A 21,268-nucleotide genomic window follows, 5' to 3' on the forward strand; every position below is an offset into this window, starting at 1 on the left:
CCACCGGAAGTGAAAGACTTAACTCTCCATTCGGGAAGTTTCTAAGTGACAATCAGTGGAAACGACTGTGTTTCAAACTTTTAGTGTCTTTTAATCGGCTGTGTTTGGCTTCACTTTGCAGTTAGGAGTTAAAGTAACCAGTTAAAACGACCTGTGGTCACCGTGTTAATTAAACTCGCTGTAGGTTTGTCGCAGTAGAAGCTGCTGCTTTATGCTCATGGCTGTCGACTGGATTGGGTTCAGCTATGCTGCTCTGGTGTCGGCAGGAGGGGTCGTAGGTTATGTGAAAGCAGGTAGGCGAAAGCCTTTTAGAATAGACACATTTACATGATATGAACCCTCTTAAAGCGGACTTTAGACACAGATAACCACCTTTACCCTGCCACTTTATTAAGTACATCAAACGTCATTTTACACAAGAGGCATGCCGCCAATGTATCCACACATATATTTTTGTCCAGCTGACTAAACGCTTCCTGCCTGACCATCTCCAGGCTGATTACTCACATTTTTTAAAGAGAAAAACTGCCGTATTTTTTAGCTCTTTACTATTATTAGTTTCCTCACAAACAAATATTTCTGTGGTGAAGTTAAAGGCATTTCAAACTTTTTCTATGGAGAAGTTTTCAAATACCTAAATCTACTTAAGATAGGTCAATAATTTTTTTTTTAAATCAACCATTTGCTCCTGTGTCCTCAGGAATACAGAATGGCAAAGGTGTGGCTGAGGGTCAACATAAAATCCTGAGAGCTTGAATTTCCTTGAAAAAAACATCAGCACAGCCTACAGTATCATATCTGAAGGAAACTTAATATTTTTGGTCACAGGCAGCATCCAAACACTCAGAGTGTATATTCCAGTACTTGGAAAAGTGATTTTGTGAGCGAACTTAAATTTCACAAGTGTGTCACACATTGGCTAAATAAAATATGAATGAACTATGACTCCAGGGCTACAGAAGTAATCAAGTGTGAAAAATGATGAAAAATCATATTAAATTTGGTAAATCAACACATGTATTTAACCTCTTAAAAACATGTATTTAAGGTTACATGGGTCAAGGTGTGAGTTGGGTTTCAGTCGCCTCAAGATTGGGTGTTGTCGTCACCCTGCTGGGTGGGTGGGCGACCTGGGTTTTCAAATTGATAACATAGATGCATCTATTAGGAGTCTGAGGGGTAGAACTGGCAGCCACCAGTATTTTTAGGCTTTGCATGCATTTTTGTTTTTATATCAACCTACTTGTATCTTGGATATGCATTTTTATTTAATAGCATATTTGTTATTATAGTGGCTCCATAGCGTAGTGGTTTACATATCTGTCCAACAAGTAACAGATCCCAGGTTCAGTGCTGTGAGGAGAGACAAACCCCTTTGAAGTTTGTCAGGAAGGGTGTGGTAGGGAACAAAATTTCCCAAATCAAACATGTGGAATTAGTCACTGTGAACAAGGGAAGAACCGAAAGCTTTTTATTATTGTTTGTACCTGCCAAGGGACAACAAATAAAAATATACTAGAGGCTAAATCAGCACAAGGTGTCTTTTTTCACACAAGCTCAGTGTGTTTGTGGTTAATCCCTGATAAATAAATGTCTTTCAAATGTAAGCTTTGCAGATAAAATCTAGAAACTCATCATAACACAAGCATTCAGTCTCTAAAGTAGATTTTAAAATAAAACCTTGATGGAAAAACAAAATAACCATTAAAGCCTTCATGAAGAACGCAGTTGCTGAATTATGGCTAGCTGTGCATTTGTAGTGCAGCTCCGAGTGCACACTTAGCTGCTTTACCTTTACAAGGCATTCTGGTAAATGTAGGTCAGTGTTCAACATTAAGGGGGGTGTTTCGATGACAGCTAACAACGTCTCCTCCACAGGTAGTGTCACCTCTCTGGTCGCAGGGCTCCTGTTTGGCGTGCTGGCTGCGGTTGGTGCTTATCTGACATCTAAAAACCCCAGGAATGTGTGGCTTTCAGCAGGTGAGTGAGTTCAGGTGTTAAACAGCTTAAATGAGTTCAGTTTCCCGAACTTAGCAAATCTTTGCTCTTCCTTGAATGCAGGCACTGCAGGAACTCTCTGTGTGGTGATGGGACTGAGATTTCTCAGCTCCTGGAAGTTCATGCCAGCTGGTTTGATGACTTTATTGAGGTAAAAGCACAGTTTCTATCAAACTGTACCCATTTCCCTGCTCACTGATAATATATTTTAATATTCTGCATCATGTAGGCTGTTTTCAGACATTCAGTGATATACATTTGTTATGTTTTCAGTTTGCTGGTATTGATGAAGACCTTCGCCAGAATGGGAAAGACACAATCACACAAATCTTGAGCTAAAATAAGCGTTTTCAGTGAGTCTGTAAATACATAAAAGATCAAACTTACAGCATTCCTCACCATTTATTTTCTTACTGCAATCATACTTTTGTTAAAAATGTAACGTGAAAAGGGATCATATAGAAAGGGCTTCCTGGAGCCTGTCCTGCCTCAGATCACACAGCTGTGTTATCAATTATTTTTTCTTTATTGTATGAAAAACATTTTTAAATAAAGTTTTTGGCTGTGCTTAAATGTAATTTTTCGACCCATACAAAAAAATACCATGATACTAATATTCACTCACTTAAATAATTACTTTATTAAACTTCTTGTTATTTAACATAACGAAGATAAAAGTGTCGACTGACTCGTACAACACTGAATGATATTTTATAACAGCGGCAGACACACTTCCTGCTCTGGGAACCTTTCACAGGATTCCGCTGGAAAGCCGAGAGACTGCTGCGCTACCGGCGGCTGCTGTATTTGGCGGTCCAGTCTACTCGTCCGGTCACTGGCTGAGAGTTTGAGCTCCCGGAGCGGCTGGTCTTCGCTGGAGTGCTGGTGATGAATCCAAAGACCTGAGAATTCAGTTTCCTGCTTTTCCATCCTTCATACTCTGAAATCAACACAAAAAACACAAGATAATGTCAAATAGCTTACACCGTTTTTTATTCACAGTGTGTGCCGCTCTTTTTGTCTTACCTTCATTTGAAGGTGCCAGCTTGTTTAAGGTTTTGCTTTTCAATGGTTTGGTTTGCGGCTCCACTCTCAGATCAGCAGCAGACGACAGATCGACTGAAAGATTCGAAAAAAAGCTGAGTTTAGAGGACGGATACGCCGCCTTTTCCACTGATGCGTCAGTGCCTTATAATAAAATTCCAAATTTCTTCACGTTTAGGAAGATAACCTCTGGTTGAGAAACAATTTACACAACAGGCATGACTGTATTGCATATTATTGTGCAAAAGTCTTGAGCCACCCTTCATTCCTTTATATTTGGCTCGGAAAATATGAACTAAGTGCAACGATTTAATGGAACGTGCAGATGTAAAGGCAACAGCAATTACAGCAAAAACAAAAACTGGTTAGTGAAAAATTAGATTTTATGCATGTCGAACTGTGTTATCATTTTTTGTAGACTCAACTAAAGAAGTGTGTTTTTGCAACAGGCCGCTAGTAACAAAGCACCTGAAAATGCTCAGTTGTCTGTTATGTGTAGATGCAACATTGGTTCAAGCAGCCAGTGACCAAAGCAAAACTATGAGAGACCTTCAGAATGCCTGGAGAAGTATTGCTCAAGACCGCTTTAAAAATTACAAGAAAGTCTGGCTCCTTGGTAGCAATGTATAAAGAAAAGAGTGGTGACTCAACACTTGCACAGTACTGTACATGCCTGTGAGCCAGATGCAATAAATTCCCCTTCACAGTTGAGTAAAAACACTTAAACTTACAGTTGAATTAATCAAAACAAGTGTAATGACTACAAACGTGTTGACCAAGAATAACTGACGCTAACTGATGATGAAAGTTCACATCCTTGGTTGTCAGCATTGCCTGCCCGCCCACCTGGCAGGCTGATGACAGTACCCCATCAGCCTTTTTTGGCTGAGGGGTAAAAACCAATTGTTGACCAAGAACAACTGATGTTAACTTTAAATGAAAACTAAAATTTAAAAACTAAAAAAATATAACAACTCTGCTCATGGCTGTTTCTAAATCTAGGGGGTACTAAGCTAAAGTTTGGTTAAGGAGGGAATTAATGGCATTTTTAAAGGTGTTTGTGCTGAAGAAGGATCTGAAGAAAGAAGCCATGGAGTTAGAAAAGCTTCTCAACCATCGGGACATTTTTAGTACCGTGTGATTCGTGCCAGTAGATGCTCAACTAATAAAAACTGCAGAAACAGAGAAGAGTAATGAAAGGGTCTCACCAGCAGAGGCGACTCCTATGGGTGCCAGTATAACCCTCTGTCGGGCTGCTCCTGTTTCAGTTTTTTGTAAAGGTGTCATGAACGTCTTGGTGTTGGAGCTGCTCACAAAGGAATCTGAAGAAGAAACCCCATCACAAGTTACAGTTAACCTCTTTAAGGCATTAGAAAAAATACAATTGAAGCCCTAACACACTTTTAAGCGATACCTTTCAAAAGATCAAGATCCTCTGGGGTCTTTTCTTTTAGAGGCGTCTTATCTGGTATTTTAGGAAGACCAACATCTAAAACCACGTGAGAGGAAACCAAAAGTAAGAGTAAGCAGAGGAGAAAGAGTCTTAACGCAAGCTGAAGAAGTCTTAGGTGGACATTCAGTATAATTAAGCTCATTGCTTAACAAATTAAGCAGTTTGTTAGTGAAATTTGCATCACATAAACTTTCACTTGACCTTTATTGACCTGGAAGCACCAGGTTGGGCTGGGTTGAGTTTGATCAAATCAGATTAGAAAATTTAGGCCTGCGATTGAAATCAAAGCATCCCCTAAAAGCATTAAACATTTGATTTAACTGCTGTGTGGGTGAGTATATTCAACAGTACAGAGAAGGGCAGGCAGGGAAATGTGTGTCTTTCAACGGTGTAATGATAAAACTTCTAATATGCATCCATTAAGTTTTCTTGCCTCTCCTGAGAGGGATCTCCAGGCCGTGTCCTCTGGATAAACACGAGGACACTCCCTGCTTTCTGCTGGACACTTGGCCTCTTACTGAGGAGGTGCTTTTTGGATTTATGCCTGAAACAACAATGAAACAAACCCAGCTCAGGGTGAATTTTTGTACATTTGTACAGTCTGCACATTAAGAAACCAGACACCTCGCCTCTGTCAGTGCGCCCCAGGGTGGCTGTGGCTACAATGTAGTTTGCCATCACCAGTGTGTGAATGTGTGTGTGAATGGGTGGATGACTGGATATGTAAAGCGCTTTGGGGTCCTTAGGGACTAGTAAGGCGCTATATAAATACAGGCCATTTACAGGCCATTTACCTTAACGTAATAGCAAGCTGCAATCAGGCCAAGCTAAGGTTTATTTTGTGACATATTTCCTGTGTCCTTTTATAAGTTTTGTTGTTTTCTTTCTAATATTGTAGGCTCCTTGTAGGCTCCTCGTACAATATAAAGTTCCTGTTGTCATGAATTGGTGATAATATATATATAAAACTGAACAGAATTGAATATATATTTTAACTTTATTGTTTAATAAAATTTAGGGCAGGTGGGATTTTTGTTTTTGGATTATGTTCACCTACCTTTGGTTCTTTTCATTGTGGCGTTTATGTGTAAACATGGTTAATTATTATTGCTATTATTATTACTATGTTTTTCTCACCAGGCATATATCTGGACTGGTGGAGGTAGTGCTGCTTGGCTGACATGGCGTTGGAGTCATCTCGGCTCAGTCCGCTGTTGCTTGGCAGTTTTGATCCTCTGTTGTTCTTTGACTCTGAAAATCTGCATTATAACGTTATTTTTAACGTTTCCTGAAACTCTGATGACGACATTTCACCTGATGATGAGGGTCTCTCACCGACAGCTGTTCCTCAGAGAAGTGATGGTGGGTTTTTTGGAGATGGAAACGCCGGCGTCTTTATCGTCACTGTCGTCCCAGCTGTCCACCGACCTGAAAGATGTTTGGCCCCACCGCCGTCGTGCAGGCCGGGCATGTCGCTGATTTAACGCGAGGCAAATGTTAAACGAGAAATGAGTATTAAATTATTATTTTTGTTATTCTTTATATTTAAATAAAGCTGTATCCAGTGTGGAAGAGTAAATAAAGCTCCCTCAAAAACCCAAGCCTTATACTAATCATCCTGCCATGATTGGGTTCACTGTTTAATGCTGCAAGCCTTCACCTCAGTGATGTTTACAGGCTGACAGTGCTCTGGTGGTCTTCTTTTCACCAGACTGAGAGGCTCCTGCTGCCCCTCTGTCAGTGTGCTGGGACACACTGGTTGAAGTGTGCTCTTCTCTATATCCTCCTGAGGAAGAGAAATCTGCTGGATAGGCTGATGGAGAGACTGGCTGCAGGTCTGAGGCTCAGCGTGGGTCGTGACAAGCTCGCAGGGGTCCAGATGAGGCTTACAGAGGGACAGAGGCTTCAGATCTGCAGCTGTCTCAGAAATCTTCTTCTTCTGGGCCTGCTGTTCTGAGTGCTTTAGTGGGGCACCAAGTGTCTGTCCTACATAGAAGTATGGATACCTCAAAGCCTGGAAAACAGTCAATGGAAAAAAGTACACCATCAGAAATTGCTACTAAAAATTTTAGGTTGTGTTGTGTTTTTACTTTGTATTTTATAAAGATTTTTACTAACGGAACTGCTGTCTTTTGTAAATTGTTATGTTATTAAATATTCTGTTTTGTTACATCCTAATTTATTTTTCTCAAGCTACTTGTGGCGTGGCAGGTCTCTGGCAGGCTGCAGAGGAAGGGTGACGCAGCGAGCTCCCGAGGCGGCGTGAACAGGTGTGCTGGGATGTGAATGTGATTGTGACTCTTTATATGTTCACAGTGACAGTCGGAGGGGAGGAGAGCGAACGTGACAGCGGAGCGGGAGTGTCTGTGTCCCATTGTAAAACCACAGTAAAACCGAATGTCAAAATAAAGAAGTGCTATCACCACGTCCGTGTCTTGCACGTGTGTAAAGGGTCCAACTTCACACTACTCTATTCTACTCAAGCTGTTTTGTAACAAGTTGTGTTTCATTCTTTGACCCATATAACAGGATTCTCCCAACCTTTGAGATAAATAAAGTATACCTTATTTCTCTATCTATACATACACATCTACCTCTACATATAAGCACATATGTGACGGCCTTTTAAATATATATGAATTCCAAAAATAAAACAATCTTATTTCCACACAATACTACATACAGGTTCACTGTGTGCTGCTTTTATTGCACTGTAAAGCCTGTGATTCAGAACACTATAGTTATTAACTGTTTTATCTTACTATTATAGCTAATATTAGCTTCTTAACATTTCAAGGTGCTAAAGTAATTATCCGAAATGTGAAATTCATCCAGCTAAAAGCTGAAGTTTCAGGCCTGGTTTGGATATTGTGGCGTAGACTGTTTTCTGAAAGAGCACCTAATTAATTCTTCATATTTTTAGCTTAGATTTCGGCGTCATGCATTGAGTTACGCTGGTGGATGTTCACTCCCTCAGCACATCCAAATGTCAAGTTAAGTATTACATTAACTCTCAAGATAAGCTGATTGATTCCCACTTGGATCATATTTCTAAAATTAGAAGCACTCAAGGTACTCAAAGGTGCTCGGGATAAAAGCATTTGGACGACTCGGGTGACTTTGCAGCTCAACATTAATGAGTCGTCCTCACTTCTGTCTATTTGTTTGTTTTTCAGACAATCTATGTTGGAGTTTATCAGGATCAGAAGTGGGCTTATTATGCTTTCACTTATTTTACCATATATTTAAAAATGTTTTTTGGGGTGACAGCCAGATTTGCCTTAAAAAATACAAAGACACAGTGGATGATAAAACTATACTAACCACTCTAAGGTTTCCATTACTTCCAATCCCACAGCCGACAAAATCCAACATACACACAAAAGAAATAATTTAACCTGAGAAACTGATGAACTTAAAAAGAGCTGGTAATTAGCAGAATAAGTTCCCTTTAAATGTACCTGAGAAGCACTCGGTCTTTTCTCCGGGTCCCACTGCAGCATGTCTTTCATCAGCGTGATCGCGTCATCACTGGCGTTGGGAATCAGGGACCTGAGGCTGGTGGGAGCGCACTTCGGGAAGCGGAAGTTCATTGAGGTTGCGAGGTTGAAGCCCTCGGGCCAGTCCAACTGACGGGGGGTATCATTGCAAAAGAGATGCTATTAAAGTTGGTCAGTTTTGGGATAGTCATGAATATTTATCACTAATGTGTTTGGTTCCAGTGAGTGCAGGAGGCAAGAAGCTCTACAATCCATAATCTACCAGACTTTATACTAGGGAACTGCCAGGCTGAATACTGACTCTTTTAAAAACAACAACATCAGATGTTTGTGTTCTCAAATACGCGTCCATCGAGTGATGTGTAGAAAAATTCAGGTCTGTAGGGCATGTGTGAAAACAGCTGTATAGTAACAAAGTAATACAGATGTATTTTGATGGTTCCTCACCTTCTTCAGCGTTCCCAGCACCTGACAGATTTTTAAGATCTCGTCCACCTCGCTGTTTCCTGGGAACAAAGGTGTCAGGGTGTACAGCTCTGCCATGATGCAGCCCACTGCCCAGATGTCGATGGGAGAGCTGTAAGAGTTGGACCTGAGCAGAACCTCAGGGGCCCGGTACCTGAAATAACAGCCCAGGGGAATATAAAAAAATATAAATATAAAATGTGATGCCCTCAAAGAGGATGCTTTGATTACAACCATTTTTATTTTTATATGATAGATCAGAGATGAAGAGTAGATAAGGAAGAGGGGAGCGAGAGTGGGGGGAGACAGGCAGCAAAGGGCCATGACTCAGACTTGAACATGGGCCCCTGCATTTCTACCATGAGGCTCAACCAGCGAGCTGAACTGGGACCCTAACATCACATTTTTAAAATTCTTCAGAGATCAATGCAGTACAACCATCATGCCATGGAAAAAATAGTTTAAAAAATAACTAAAACCTCCAAATTAGCATGAAATTCACACTCATGTTGAGTTGATGCAAACTGACCACGGGGCTCAGTCGCCTATAATCTCAGCCCTTATGATCCTGTGTTCAGTCCATCAACTGCAACTACATGTTGCTTTATCTTCAAGAATTACTTCAGACCCTTTGGAGTTACTTCATTTTTTTGTATATTCAAGAAAAAAAAAAAGAAACTCTCACCATCTTGTGGACACATAATCTGTGTAAGGTGGTTGCGAGCGGATTTCTCTTGCTAGGCCAAAATCTGCGATCTTCACGAGCTCCGGGCCCATGCACAGTATGTTCTCCGGCTTCAGATCACGATGGAAATACCCTAAAAAGCCAAGAAGCATTCAAATGAACCCCTGCTGATATTCATCTGTGTAGAGATTTGCATTACTTTCTACATTAGCTTCTACAACTATAACAGCCACGACGTAACGTAACCCCCTAATGAAGCAGGGCAGAGATTTTAAACAGAGCTCGCACAAAAAAACGATGCCTTAACCATACAGCGGGAAAATAATAATAATGTAAAGAAAAGACAGGAGAAGTCTCTTACCGTGCTTATGCACAAATGCTAAGCCAGATAATACCTGGAACAAAATGTTCCTTATCTCATTTTCTGAAAACATCTTATCTTCTCTGGCAGCAGCAAAGTGGGAAAGGACAAAAGAAAGAAGGGATAAAGAAGAAAGAACAACATGCAAGCTTTTATTACATTAACACCAAAAAAATAGCAAAAACTGAGCTTTTATTTGTTTGTTTCTGCTGAATTAAGCTTTGTTACAAGTCACACCTCCTCTTCTCACATCCGCACAGAAGAAGCGAGTCATTTTTGCTTGGACAAAGTCCTGTGATGGCCTACCAACAGTCCAGCATGCATCTACTTATCAGGTTTAATATCATTTCCATAATTCTTATCTTATGTATTCCAAGCCACTACTCACAGCATTTTATTTCTTATTTATTTAGTTGTGCATGAGTTGTTAGGGAGTTTGTTTTTTTTAACCTTTATTAAAATACCTCTGTGAAGTCACCTACTACGTCTGTGAATAAACGACAGTCCCTGTAATATCTGAAATGTCACGTTTTTGATGACTGATTCAGGGAACGGCTTGTTTCTGTAAAAACCGAGACCGACAACACAATGACTCAAATAAAACCCAAATAATTCTCACATTCACAGCGGTGATTAAAAACACACAGAAATAGCTAGGAGGCTAACACATCACACATGCTGCGATTTTGCTTTCACAGAAATTCACAATTCTGATTTTCTTACCGTTCTTTCATGAGCTGATAGAGGTTTTCTTTCATAAACTCAAAGACAAAGTATAGGTAGTCATTTTCTCTAATGACTTCCTTCAGTTTCACCACATTGGCATGGTTCAGCTTCTTCAGTGACTATTTGGGAAACACATGTGGGAGAGTCCTCAGCTGATTTCCAAAGAGGATCAGTGTGAATTAGACTGCAAAACTATTACAATTGTAGTTTAAGCTGCTAAATAAGTTATTTAGCTCATAGGCTCAGGTAGCATTTATATAAAGCTAGCTCATTCATGTATGCCAAGTTATACTACAATTAAAAAGGTCATGAGAACAATTTAAAGGTGACATCGAACTTTTTTAGAGAAATAAAATGAATGCTCATTTACAACTTACCTCTATTGTGGATTTTGTAAAATGATTTTGTTTAAGCACCTAAATTAGATTCTTACCTTCACTTCTCTTAGGTTTAAGCATTCGTCCCAGGAATAAAACTTCCTCTTCATCCTGTTGGAGTGGAATAAATCAGATTTCTATGAGAAATCAGCTTTTCTTGCTAGGAGACAATGGAGAAATATTGATCAATCCACATGATCAACTAATGCTAAGCCCAAATGAATCCAAATCTGTTAAGACTTTGAGACAAATTCTGGATAATTTTCTCTGTTTTCTCTGTGCCTGGCTCTCAGAAAACACCCGTATCTCAACCTCAAACACCTCCATACCAGTTTAATGGTAATTCTATGCTATAGTAAACAAGTCGATGTTAAGCTCAGCATTGTGCTGTTCTCCACATCTGTCTTGGTGCTCCCCTCTTATCTCTGTTTCACCGTGTCATCGAGAGCAGCAAAACACTCTCAATGACCCAAAAACAATGACCCAAAACCTTACAGTTATTGCCTTAAAACCCGCTGATGGCACAGACATTTGGAAACTTTAACTGAAAGATCTTGGTGCTCCATCAGCAATCCACCCAGAAGACCAAGGTGATTAGGACAGATTTCAGGAAGAAAAGAGGTGACCTGAAATCTGTGACCATAAAAGGCAAGGCTGTGGAAACAGTGCCTTGATTTTCCAGGTCTGCATACACACAGCAAAATACAACAATGCCTCCACTTTCAGAGAAGAAGAACAACAACTACGGGAGGTCTACCAATTGGAAAGTTGGTGGCTCGAATCACCAGCAGTTCCAGTCTAAATGTTTAAGTATCCTTTATGCGTCCATTGAAATGTTTGCAAAGTGCTTTGAGTGCTCAGTTAGAGCAGAAAAGTGCTATATAAGTACCAGTCTATTCACTTAAAACATAACCACTTTGTTGTGGACCAGAGGGCTTTGCAGGGACTGTGGAGGACATGACTGGAGCACAGCTGGAGCTGCCTGCAGCTGAGGACATGTACTTGTCTAGATGTCTGAGCAGGATCTAGAAGACTTACGGAGACCCAACTTACGCTGCTCAACACCTCTTTGAACTGTTTCCCTCTGGCAGAGGTTACAGGACTTTCCACTCACACACCACAAGGATGAAAAACAGCTTCTGCTAATGCTGACATCTACTACTGCTTGTATTAATTCTTGTATTCCTGTTTATTAAACTATCCACTGCACACAACTCTACACTTGTAGCAGCCACTCGGGCTTTAATCAGCTTAACCTGCTGAGACTAAACAACACAGTGAATCCCTGACACGTTTACTGGTGCTCCACGCACTCACCTCTTTATTGCCACCAGCTCACCAGTCTCATTGCTCTTGCCCAGGAGCACGCTGCCATACGTGCCGTCCCCGAGCTGCTTGAGTGTGGCGTAGCGGTTAATCATCCACACAGCGCCCTGGCTCTCCTTCAGCGAGGAACCCTGACAATCCCAGACGCTGGTCATTGTGAGCCCATTAACAATCGTCCACAGGTCAACAACTGATAGGCTGATGTGTCCTGCTACTGTGAGGCTGCCCCAAAGCTTTCACTGCAGAAACACAGACGTGAAACATCCATTCATCCTTTACTTTCCTCTCTGCAGACGGGTGATGTAGGGTAAGGCTTACCTTAAGAGGAAGACTGGAAAAACCCTGCCCACTCCACTCTGCCTCACCTATCCTCCAGCTAAGTCTTTCATGGTGGTAGAGGAAGGGCGAGAGGAAATGGATTAAAGTTTTCATGAGATTAAGAAAGTCTGACACAAAGCAGACTAACAGGGGAAGCCTGCTTCGAGTCTGAGGAGTGTGAAAGTGGGGCACATTTGGTGTAGAATCTTCAAGTAAACAGCAACATCAAACACCAGTATAATTTAATCTTTTTCAAAAAACTGTTAGCACACAGGCTCATTATGTTTCATTTGGTAGGCTTCCTTAACTTTTTCAGCAAGATGAATTCATGATTTGTTGCTAAAAAACACACTGGAAGGCATCGTAGCCCAACAACAACAAATCATCTACCATTTGGAGCACACTTTCAACTCCAGAGCCCCGGGTTTCATTTGAAACCCAATTAACCTACATTCACAGTGGGTAGAAGCAGGATGTTGGTCATCATTTAACAAATTAAGGTCAGTGTGTATTTTTAACTGACATAAGATGTGATTAAATGAGGGCCTGTAGTAATTATAGCCCCATGATTAAATACGGCATCATCCATCCATGGCTTCATGGACCTTGCTTTGTGCACTGGTGCACAGCCTTGTTGGAACGGGGAGGGGCCATCCCCGAACTTTTCCGACAGATTTGGGAGCATGAAATTGTCCAAAATGTGTTGGTACTCTGAAGTATTAGAAGTTGGGAACTCGGGGGCCAAGCCCAACTCCTGAAAAACAACCCATAATCCCCCTCCACCAAAGTTTGGTGGAGGGGGATTATGAGGTGTTTTGAGATGTTCAGAGATATTCACTTGTTGAAGACTTAACTTGAGATAGAAAAGCCCACAAACAAACAGCAGCTGAAAGCCGCTGCAGTACAGGCCCAGCAGAGCATTAAAAAGGAGGAAACCCAACATCTGGTGATGTCCATGACTTCAAGACGCAAAGGGTTTTCAACTAAGTATTAGAAATAAACATTTTATTTTCAGTTATTCAGTTAGTCCAATTACTTTTGAGTCCCTGAAATGAAGGGATTTTGTTAAAAATGCTTTAGTTCCTCACATTTTTATGCAGTATTTCTGACTGACTTAAAGCTGACAGTCTGCACTTCAACTGTATCTGAGTTGTTTCATTTAAAATTCATTATGGTAATAGTACAAAACCAAAATTAGAACAATATACAGACCGAACTGTTTTTCTTTTGCTCCCCTTATAAGTTGTAAATAAACTTATATTGCTTGCTATTTATTGCTCATATTTGGTTACGGTATTTTGTTTTATAATCATTTTACTGTTATCACAATTTTATTTATGACTTTATTATTTAGTGAGTTGTCTTGGCGTGCCTGAGAAGGCAACCTTGAACGTTAAATCAGCTAATCAAGTTATTTTTATGGACCTGTTCTCAGAACTTTTTGATTACAGCATGTATTTTCCACCAATGTCACAGTGTTGAATTTATAATTAAATGTTACATAACAGCATAATTCCAGTGGAAAAATAGCTTTGAATTTTCTCTGTGTTTGTGGTAAAAGGCTGGGATTAAAGACAAGGCAAGAGTTTGTGCCTTAAAATAATACCTGTTAACTTTATAGCGTAATTATTCTCCTTAATTTAGCAACCTTTTCCAATGCCTCTAAAAACTATTTTTGTACAGCTGCCTGTTTGATATGTTTTTCATGTGTATTCTCGAAGTTCATAAAAAAAAAAATACAGGAAAAAACAAACGATACGGAAGAAAATGTGAGCTGTGTTTCGAACTTTACACCACTTAAACCATTAATATTATCGTCTGAAAATCTTACCATTATATTTCAGATACTATTGGCACAGATTTGTAACAGAGTTAGCTAGCTAGCTAGAAAGCATGTCTAGCTACAAATTTCAACTCTATCATAAAATATATATATCACATAATAAATAAAAATTAGAAATTTTATTTATTAATTATTCTGCGTTGCATAACTTGAGTATCAGTAAGATTAAAGTGTAGCTACCTCAGGAGCAGTGTTGGGACTAACGCGTTATTAAGTAACGCGTTACAGTAACTACGTTATTATTGTGGTAACGAGCACGGTAACTAGTTATTATGCCAAAATCAGGAACGCGTTAGTCGTTACTGGGATTTAGATAGAGTCGTTACTCGTTACTTCGTGTGGTGGCTATCGCGGAGCTTCCACCGATTCAGTAACATTACCAAGTGGTGGAAGCCAGCAGGTGGATGAGGGAAAGGGGAGGCAGGAGGAAAAGAGACCCGAGGCGGCCGCCGGTCCAAGTGTGAACTGAACTTCAGGTAAGAAGTTATGACCTGCAGTCTATCTTGGTCAGATATAAACCAAGTTTAGGTGGAGTTTATTTTCGTTGTGCTGACTTTTTCCGTACTGCGTACTAGCTAGCATGACGGAGTTTCTATACAGCTGGGTGGGTGCTATGAAGTTAATGATGTTGAACTTTATTTTGTTCATAAGTTATTAGAGTTGCCAACCGTCCCGTCTGGTATTCAGAGAAAATTACGCGTTTCTTATTGAGGTGAAAAGGAACAGTTTGTCCCGGACTTCAGCTACATTGAAAAAGACACAAAGCTGGAGTTATTCTGTGTCTTTGCTGCACAGCTGCCTCTTCTTCTTTCATTCTCTCCCCCTCCCTCTCCCGTTTCTACTTCAATCATGAAAACTGATCAACGATCAGCTGATCGGCTCTCTTGTTTGTTTATCGCCCACTTTGCGCCAGAAAGAGGAAACCAGCCGATGTCGCGCTAAACAACAGCAGCACGTTTAAGCTTGATCAGCTGTTGTTAGAATTTATTTAATATTACTTTCTAGTATCAGCTGATGTTTGCTGGAGCCACAGCTGCAAAAAAGCTGCTGGTCATGATGTGGGTTTGGATATGTGGTGAGAGGGAAACATGAAGATGAAACCAGGAGATGTCCTTACTGAATCATCAGAGCTGAACAGCTGATGGAGAAACAGGTTTACCTTTTAGGTGACATGAATGAGTTGAAGTTATGAACTGTTTCTTCAACTGTAACACCATCCAAAACTGGTACACGAAATAATGAAACCAAGGTAAGGACTCAAAATAAAACTACACAACAACACAACCCCCCAAAAACATCAAGAATAGACTCTTCAGATGCCCAAACTCAGATATGTTAACTCTGGGCAAACTCAAAAGCGTGATGCGTCCCACGCACCATGTCACTTTGCTGACCCTTCCATCCCTCCCACACAATAAATGCACTTGAGACTATCCCAGAATCTATACAATGTAAAAGGACATTGTTAAGTCAAAACAGCAGGATGGAACCTGCAAGGTTCATAATGTAAAAACATACTGGTGCTTGTCTTTTGGGGTTCGATTGTGGCTCAGAGTAGAGGGTTTCAAACTATGCTACAGATCTTCTTTACTAATGCACATCATGCTGTTGCAGAAGCAGCCTCCCAGAGGAAGAAGCACTTCTATCACTGCTTACTGTTTCACAAGTGCTCCATCTAGTGGTCCACTTTGCTCTCTGCACCTGTTTGTGTAGTCAGAATGTTTTCTGATCCTTAACTATGATTATTCACGTCACAAAGCTCCCCAGTTATCAGACACTTAATTCAAGTGCCCCACACTGACTCTGCTGTTCATGAAGCAACTGAAATATTTTTACCTTCATAGGATGAAGGTAAAAGTTAGACAGCCTCGAAGTGCCAATGGTGCTAAATATTTGGCACTTTTTAAATCATCACATTTCAAAAGTGCAACAAGGTCAATTTTACAGCCATTCTCAGTGCCAGAATCAAATTGATATGTCATATAGTTTTAATAGTAAAACCGTACTGATTTAATGTCTATGTCAGAGTAACAGGAAGAAGCATCTGTACCCTGGATGTTTTTAAGTTCTGGTAATTTAAAAACTTAAAAACTTGGATTTCTGAGTACAATTTAAAGGATTGCATCACTGTGTGGGACAGAAGGCTGTTCAAAACAAGTTATAAAGGTCTGATTAAATATATAAATAAATTTTGATACAAGACTCATCTTCTTGCTGTGGTTTCTCCTGTGAGTCCTATTTTAACTGAAAAATGTTGGAAAATTCAGAAAATTATCATAGCATGAAGGTCATATTTTGCATGGCTTAAATATGTTATAGTTGTTATATTATATGGAACGCCCCCAAATTATGTTGTTTAAACTCACAATACAAAAAAACTGTTCATGAGAAAATAAAGGAAGCATTAAAAAACATTATTCATGTTGTGATAATGTGATGAACCATGAGAAAGAGGAACCAGTGCAGGAGCAAACAGGTCATACACTGTCATGCACGTGTAATAAAAATCCAGGACATTTTGCCAAAAGGTAAAATTCACAAACACATTAAATCTGTTTGTGAATTTTTGTTATGCACAAGGTTATCAATCATAAACACAAGGAAAAACAGGAAAAACGCTAAATGCAGGAGTTTGTACTGTTCAAACAACATTATTTGATCTGGGAATACTCAAAAAACTGAAAAATTTAAAGTACTTATATTTTTTATTGGTGGATTTAATTCTTAATGCACTGGCATCCACATATATATTTAATGTTGCTGCTGGTAAGAGTGGAGTTCATTTTCATAACTTTATACACTGTTTATAAATAACAGTCTCATTTTTACCTGGTATAATGGGCCTTAATTTATTATACATATATAATTGATACAAATTGTGTATGTAGTTATATTTTCTACAGGTAAACAGTTTTTAGCACCAGCTGAGCAGACAGAGAGGGGACTGTGCCACCACATCCTCTCCCTTGTTGACACGCCCCTGCTTAAGACACTAGCTCCCACTGTTAAAACATACAGTAGTGTCTAATATAATTTTTTTTAATCATAGAAACAATGTTAGGAGTTAAAGTGCCATTTTCATAATATCTTTCTAATATCCTTGTGTCAGATCGTGTCAGAGGAATGTTTGCAGGGCCAAATAAAGAAACGCTTTGGTGCCGTGTCTTAAAATAGAGATTACAGTCTAGAGAGCAGGAGCCACCAACTGATTTAGAGATGCAAGCATGAAATGTGAGGAATGAAAACCATGACCAGCATTCTCGAAATGGCCATACTGTAGTAATGTGACGTGCCGTGCATTGCACCTAACAACTGTGCAGTGAGATTGTTGCCTGTCTGTGAGGCGCATAGACGCGTTTTTTTCCAAGGTTGTGCTTTTGGTTACTTACGGTAAGGTGGACCCGCAGTGTCCACTAAAGGATCAGGTGATCCACTAACTACGAAGCGAAGGCTGACTGGGGAAAATGCAAAATGACATATAGCAAATGTCGGAGCATAATTCATTCACGTTTTCGGCTCAAATTCGGACCTGAATCGCATCGCTGGAGCTCCAATGTGACGATGGCTCGTTAGGGCTCGTGGCACAACGGCGATTTTTTTGATATTTTAATTTATGAAAAATCACATTCACAGACACATATTGGTTTCAACATGGGGCTGTGCTACAGTCTGCGTCCCCGGCTCTTCGGGGACCTGAGCGGCTCTATCTCCAACGCTACCTCGGACTCGGACCAGCCTCCGGATGCCGCCGTACCGACACGCGCCGGGGGAGCTCGCCAAGAGGACACCGGGGGATGCGGGGAGACTTCGTCGCTACGCGGCGGCCTGGTGCGCCCCGGGGACCCTGCCAGGCTCCCGGCCGGGGAGCACCGCCGTGGAGACACCGGTACCGACGGTGTGCTCATACAGAACGGAGGCGGCGGAGGTGGAGGCAGCGGTAAAGGGACGGGGAAGGACCGCGGCCGCCGCTTACAGCTGCTGCAAAAAACAAGCACCCAAAAGCAGAAAAACTGTGACAAACTGCTGGTGGAGGAGAAGGAGGCCGAGAAGGAGGCGAAGAAAGTCAGTAAGAATATAGACAGGGTGCTCAAGGAGCTCAAACGGGAGTACAAACAGACGCATCGGCTGCTGCTGCTCGGTAGGTTGTGTACCTCTGTTTTATTATTAGAAACCAAAAAACGCACTGGCCTTTCCAGAAATTATGTCACTGCTCTGGCGAGGCCTGTTGCCACATCTGTTGGCTTGGCTGTGAAGACTAAACTCCCTGCGGCTGTCAATGACAAGTGATGAAGATGGACGTTTAGACTACCGGATCCTTGCTGTCACAGTTACATTCAGGGTTATGGGGATTTTTGAATAGCCAATTAAGCGAAATGTCGACTGTTAATCAGGGACAAACATAAACATTACATGGGCACACAGACACTTCTTAGCTTGAGGCTATACTGGGCCGTATTTGCCTTGTGTAGTAGCCTCTATCATAGTATGAGGGTGGCATATGTCCAAGGCGACAGAAAACAAATATTTCTTTTATTAACTGGCACATTTGGACTGGAGTGTCCTATAAGTGCAGCTGACTTGCTCTTTAAAGATAATCTAAAGATGCCTTAGCTTTGGCTGTTTGGTCATTCCCACTCAGCACTTTTTAAAGTCATCTACCCATCCACCAAATATACTGTAATACAGGCTGCTTTAGTAATGCTCTAGTGTCTATTAAATTAGATGTTACACCTAAAACAAGTGGTTTTCACACATTTTTGTACCCAAGGCACCCCAAGATTTCAAGGCGTACGTCAGTTTGTATTTGCAGAAAAAAGCCCACATGTTGAATGTTGTTAATTCTTCTTTAAATGATGAAGACACATTGGATCACAGATGTGCAGCAGCTGCACTTAAATGACACCTACAGTCTAGATCGTTGTAGTTTGGCCCACACAGGGAAGCAGTTCATCAATCGGACTGCTTGTTCACTAATACACTGCATTTACATCTCATTTATTGCTTTTTGTGCTACTGGAATAATATCGTAAGTTTGGGACAAAATCACAAGGCACACAATGTGAAAACCACTCCTGTAATTATATAACCGGAGACAACAGGTACATCTAGTTACAGTAGTCTTTTTTCCCCTCCCTCCAGTAAATGAATCCATAAAGTGTGTAAGGTGACCTTAGTGTACAAATATGTACTGCATAGAGATCATTTAGCTTCTTGCTGCTGTGCCTTGTTCAAGTACAGTTTAGTGTACACACAAAATATAGCTCGCTGGTTTGCTCAATAAATGTTGGGACTTCTGTGGTGCAGTAAAGTAAAGCGTTCCACTCTGCAATATAGTGACTAGAGTTAGCTTCTTGTGATAGACTATAATATGCAAATATGGTTCATAACAATTAGAGTCTGTCTGATATGGGAGCCACAGTAGGCAGAGATTTATATTATATATTTTAAAGATATATTGACCATTTTAAAGTTATCCCAAACTTATTTTTCTACCTCTATATTCTGTTTTTTAAATGTTAATTGGACGACATAGCATATCTGTGATCAAGTGACCAATATATCAGTTGGGTTCTTATAAAAAGACTACTTAGCTTTTGGTTATAGGACCATGTTTGCTCTAGCAGTCATGTTTGAGAGAGTATTTTATAATATTATTTGGCTAAACTGTTACATGTTTACAGTAAGGGGGTTTCAATAACTTTATGTTATTTTGCTTTAATAAACAGTGGAGGAGTGTATAGGAGCCTGTGGTGTAGAGTGAGCTCACTTAAGGGATTTCCAATAAAATAGCTCGATTAACACTGACAAATGTAAATGGTGTAATTGTGAAAGATGAATAGAGATAAGGTGATTTGCATCAGGCACTGCGTGCTAAATTTGGCTCCTGTGATTCTTTAAAGGTTTATTTTTAAGTGTGTTATCTGCCCAGAGACACCAAAAATAGTCTGTCTTTGAAAAAAAAAAAACAGTTAACCAATTGAATAAATGGTTAAAATAATATTTTAAAGCATATTATGGTGACTTGTAGTATTAGATCATATTTACTCTGGAGTTCTCTATGTGTGTATAATATAATAAAAAATGACCTTTTTGCTAACTGTTGCACATTTAGAGTCTGCATTTTAAATAACCAAACAAATATGATAAAATGATCCACTCAGAGTAAAAACTTACAGACTGATCCCAGTTCTGACCTTCGGTTTGATGGTTACACCTTCATTTATGAAGAATTTACAAGTTCACATAGATTTGTCAGCCTTTGTAAGTGATCAGTTTAATAAATAATTGGGGGTTATGGCCCTTTTTATACAGTAAATTATTATAGTGTGGAATAAAACCCCATAACCAGTAAATTCATATTTAAATAAGTATGTGGGACACGTATTGATTTTAAATGTGTTTATATAAACTACAGGACTTGTATACTTAACCAGACCATCACTGGGTCCCGTAGATGGATTGTTTATATGAATTCCAGTCTTACGCTCAGAATGATGGCGATTTTGGACCTCTTCACCAGCGGAAATGGCTTAGAGCTCATATTGACCACCTCGCAGAGCATTCAGCGCAGAAACTAAAATGTAACACCCATCTTTGAATTCAGCCCTCCAGCTGCTTTTGAGATTACACTTTAATTAATACTGTCATATTTTATATAGATTTATCTTGTAATTTGTGTTATTTCACCCCTCTACTGTAAAAGAAAACTTGCACAGCACTTGATATTTTTTTTCAAGAGAGAAAATCTTGACCAGGAGCAGAAGCTTAAAGGTGGCCAGGGCTAACCTGATTATAAAAGACTTACAGTGGGGCAAAAAAGTATTTAGTCAGCCACCGATTGTGCAAGTTCCCCCACTTAAAATGATGACAGAGGTCAGTAATTTGCACCAGAGGTACACTTCAACTGTGAGAGACAGAATGTGAAAAAAAAAAATCCATGAATTCACATGGTAGGATTTGTAACGAATTTATTCGTAAATCAGGGTGGAAAATAAGTATTTGGTCAATAACAAAAATACAACTCAATACTTTGTAACATAACCTTTGTTGGCAATAACAGAGATCAAACGTTTACTATAGGTCTTTACCAGGTTTGCACACACAGTAGCTGGTATTTTGGCCCATTCCTCCATGCAGATCTTCTCAAGAGCAGTGATGTTTTGGGGCTGTCG

General features: G+C 40.1%; 3 protein-coding genes across 3 annotated transcripts in view; 2 read left to right on the forward strand and 1 right to left on the reverse strand.

The window, feature by feature from the left end:
- The first annotated feature begins 11 nt into the window (after positions 1 to 11).
- LOC146497397 (transmembrane protein 14C-like) lies at positions 12 to 2,407 on the forward strand. Its single transcript, XM_085140174.1, has 4 exons — positions 12 to 293; positions 1,879 to 1,980; positions 2,062 to 2,149; positions 2,272 to 2,407. The coding sequence occupies exons 1-4, from the start codon at positions 212 to 214 to the stop codon at positions 2,330 to 2,332; spliced, it is 333 nt and encodes a 110-aa protein (XP_084996300.1). The 5' UTR covers positions 12 to 211; the 3' UTR covers positions 2,333 to 2,407.
- LOC146497398 (serine/threonine-protein kinase MAK-like) lies at positions 2,382 to 12,247 on the reverse strand. The gene is made up of 15 exons (XM_085140176.1): positions 11,927 to 12,247; positions 10,666 to 10,720; positions 10,230 to 10,351; positions 9,507 to 9,589; positions 9,146 to 9,278; positions 8,443 to 8,614; positions 7,957 to 8,124; positions 6,156 to 6,509; positions 5,831 to 5,970; positions 5,633 to 5,754; positions 4,929 to 5,039; positions 4,457 to 4,531; positions 4,251 to 4,364; positions 3,025 to 3,117; positions 2,382 to 2,938 (listed from the first exon to the last, which is right to left on the reverse strand). Exons 1-15 carry the CDS (start codon positions 12,088 to 12,090, stop codon positions 2,787 to 2,789), a joined length of 2,058 nt encoding a protein of 685 aa, XP_084996302.1. The 5' UTR covers positions 12,091 to 12,247; the 3' UTR covers positions 2,382 to 2,786.
- Positions 12,248 to 17,503: 5,256 nt separating this feature from the next.
- The window catches only part of gnal2 (guanine nucleotide binding protein (G protein), alpha activating activity polypeptide, olfactory type 2), a 54,967-nt gene continuing 51,202 nt past the window's right edge, over positions 17,504 to 21,268 (forward strand). Inside the window, exon 1 of the mRNA XM_085140157.1 lies at positions 17,504 to 18,234. Coding sequence (XP_084996283.1) covers positions 17,748 to 18,234 — 487 coding nt within the window. The 5' untranslated portion in view covers positions 17,504 to 17,747. The remainder of the gene's footprint in view (positions 18,235 to 21,268) is intronic.

Source organism: Neolamprologus multifasciatus, chromosome 18 (assembly GCF_963576455.1).
Source record: "Neolamprologus multifasciatus chromosome 18, fNeoMul1.2, whole genome shotgun sequence".
Lineage (NCBI taxonomy): Eukaryota > Metazoa > Chordata > Actinopteri > Cichliformes > Cichlidae > Neolamprologus > Neolamprologus multifasciatus.

What these genes read in the sequence shown, in the direction of transcription:
- LOC146497397 (XM_085140174.1), top strand. Translation starts at nt 212, where the DNA reads ATGCTCATGGCTGTCGACTGGATTGGGTTCAGCTATGCTGCTCTGGTG. An exon ending in CGTAGGTTATGTGAAAGCAG is followed by an intron (nt 294 to 1,878) that starts GTAGGCGAAAGC and finishes TCTCCTCCACAG; the next exon opens with GTAGTGTCACCTCTCTGGTC. An exon ending in GGTTTGATGACTTTATTGAG is followed by an intron (nt 2,150 to 2,271) that starts GTAAAAGCACAG and finishes TTATGTTTTCAG; the next exon opens with TTTGCTGGTATTGATGAAGA.
- LOC146497398 (XM_085140176.1), bottom strand. Translation starts at nt 12,090, where the DNA reads ATGACCAGCGTCTGGGATTGTCAGGGTTCCTCGCTGAAGGAGAGCCAG. An exon ending in GATTATGTGTCCACAAGATG is followed by an intron (nt 8,615 to 9,145) that starts GTGAGAGTTTCT and finishes CTGTTATTTCAG; the next exon opens with GTACCGGGCCCCTGAGGTTC. An exon ending in TCTCTGAGGAACAGCTGTCG is followed by an intron (nt 5,755 to 5,830) that starts GTGAGAGACCCT and finishes GTTATAATGCAG; the next exon opens with ATTTTCAGAGTCAAAGAACA.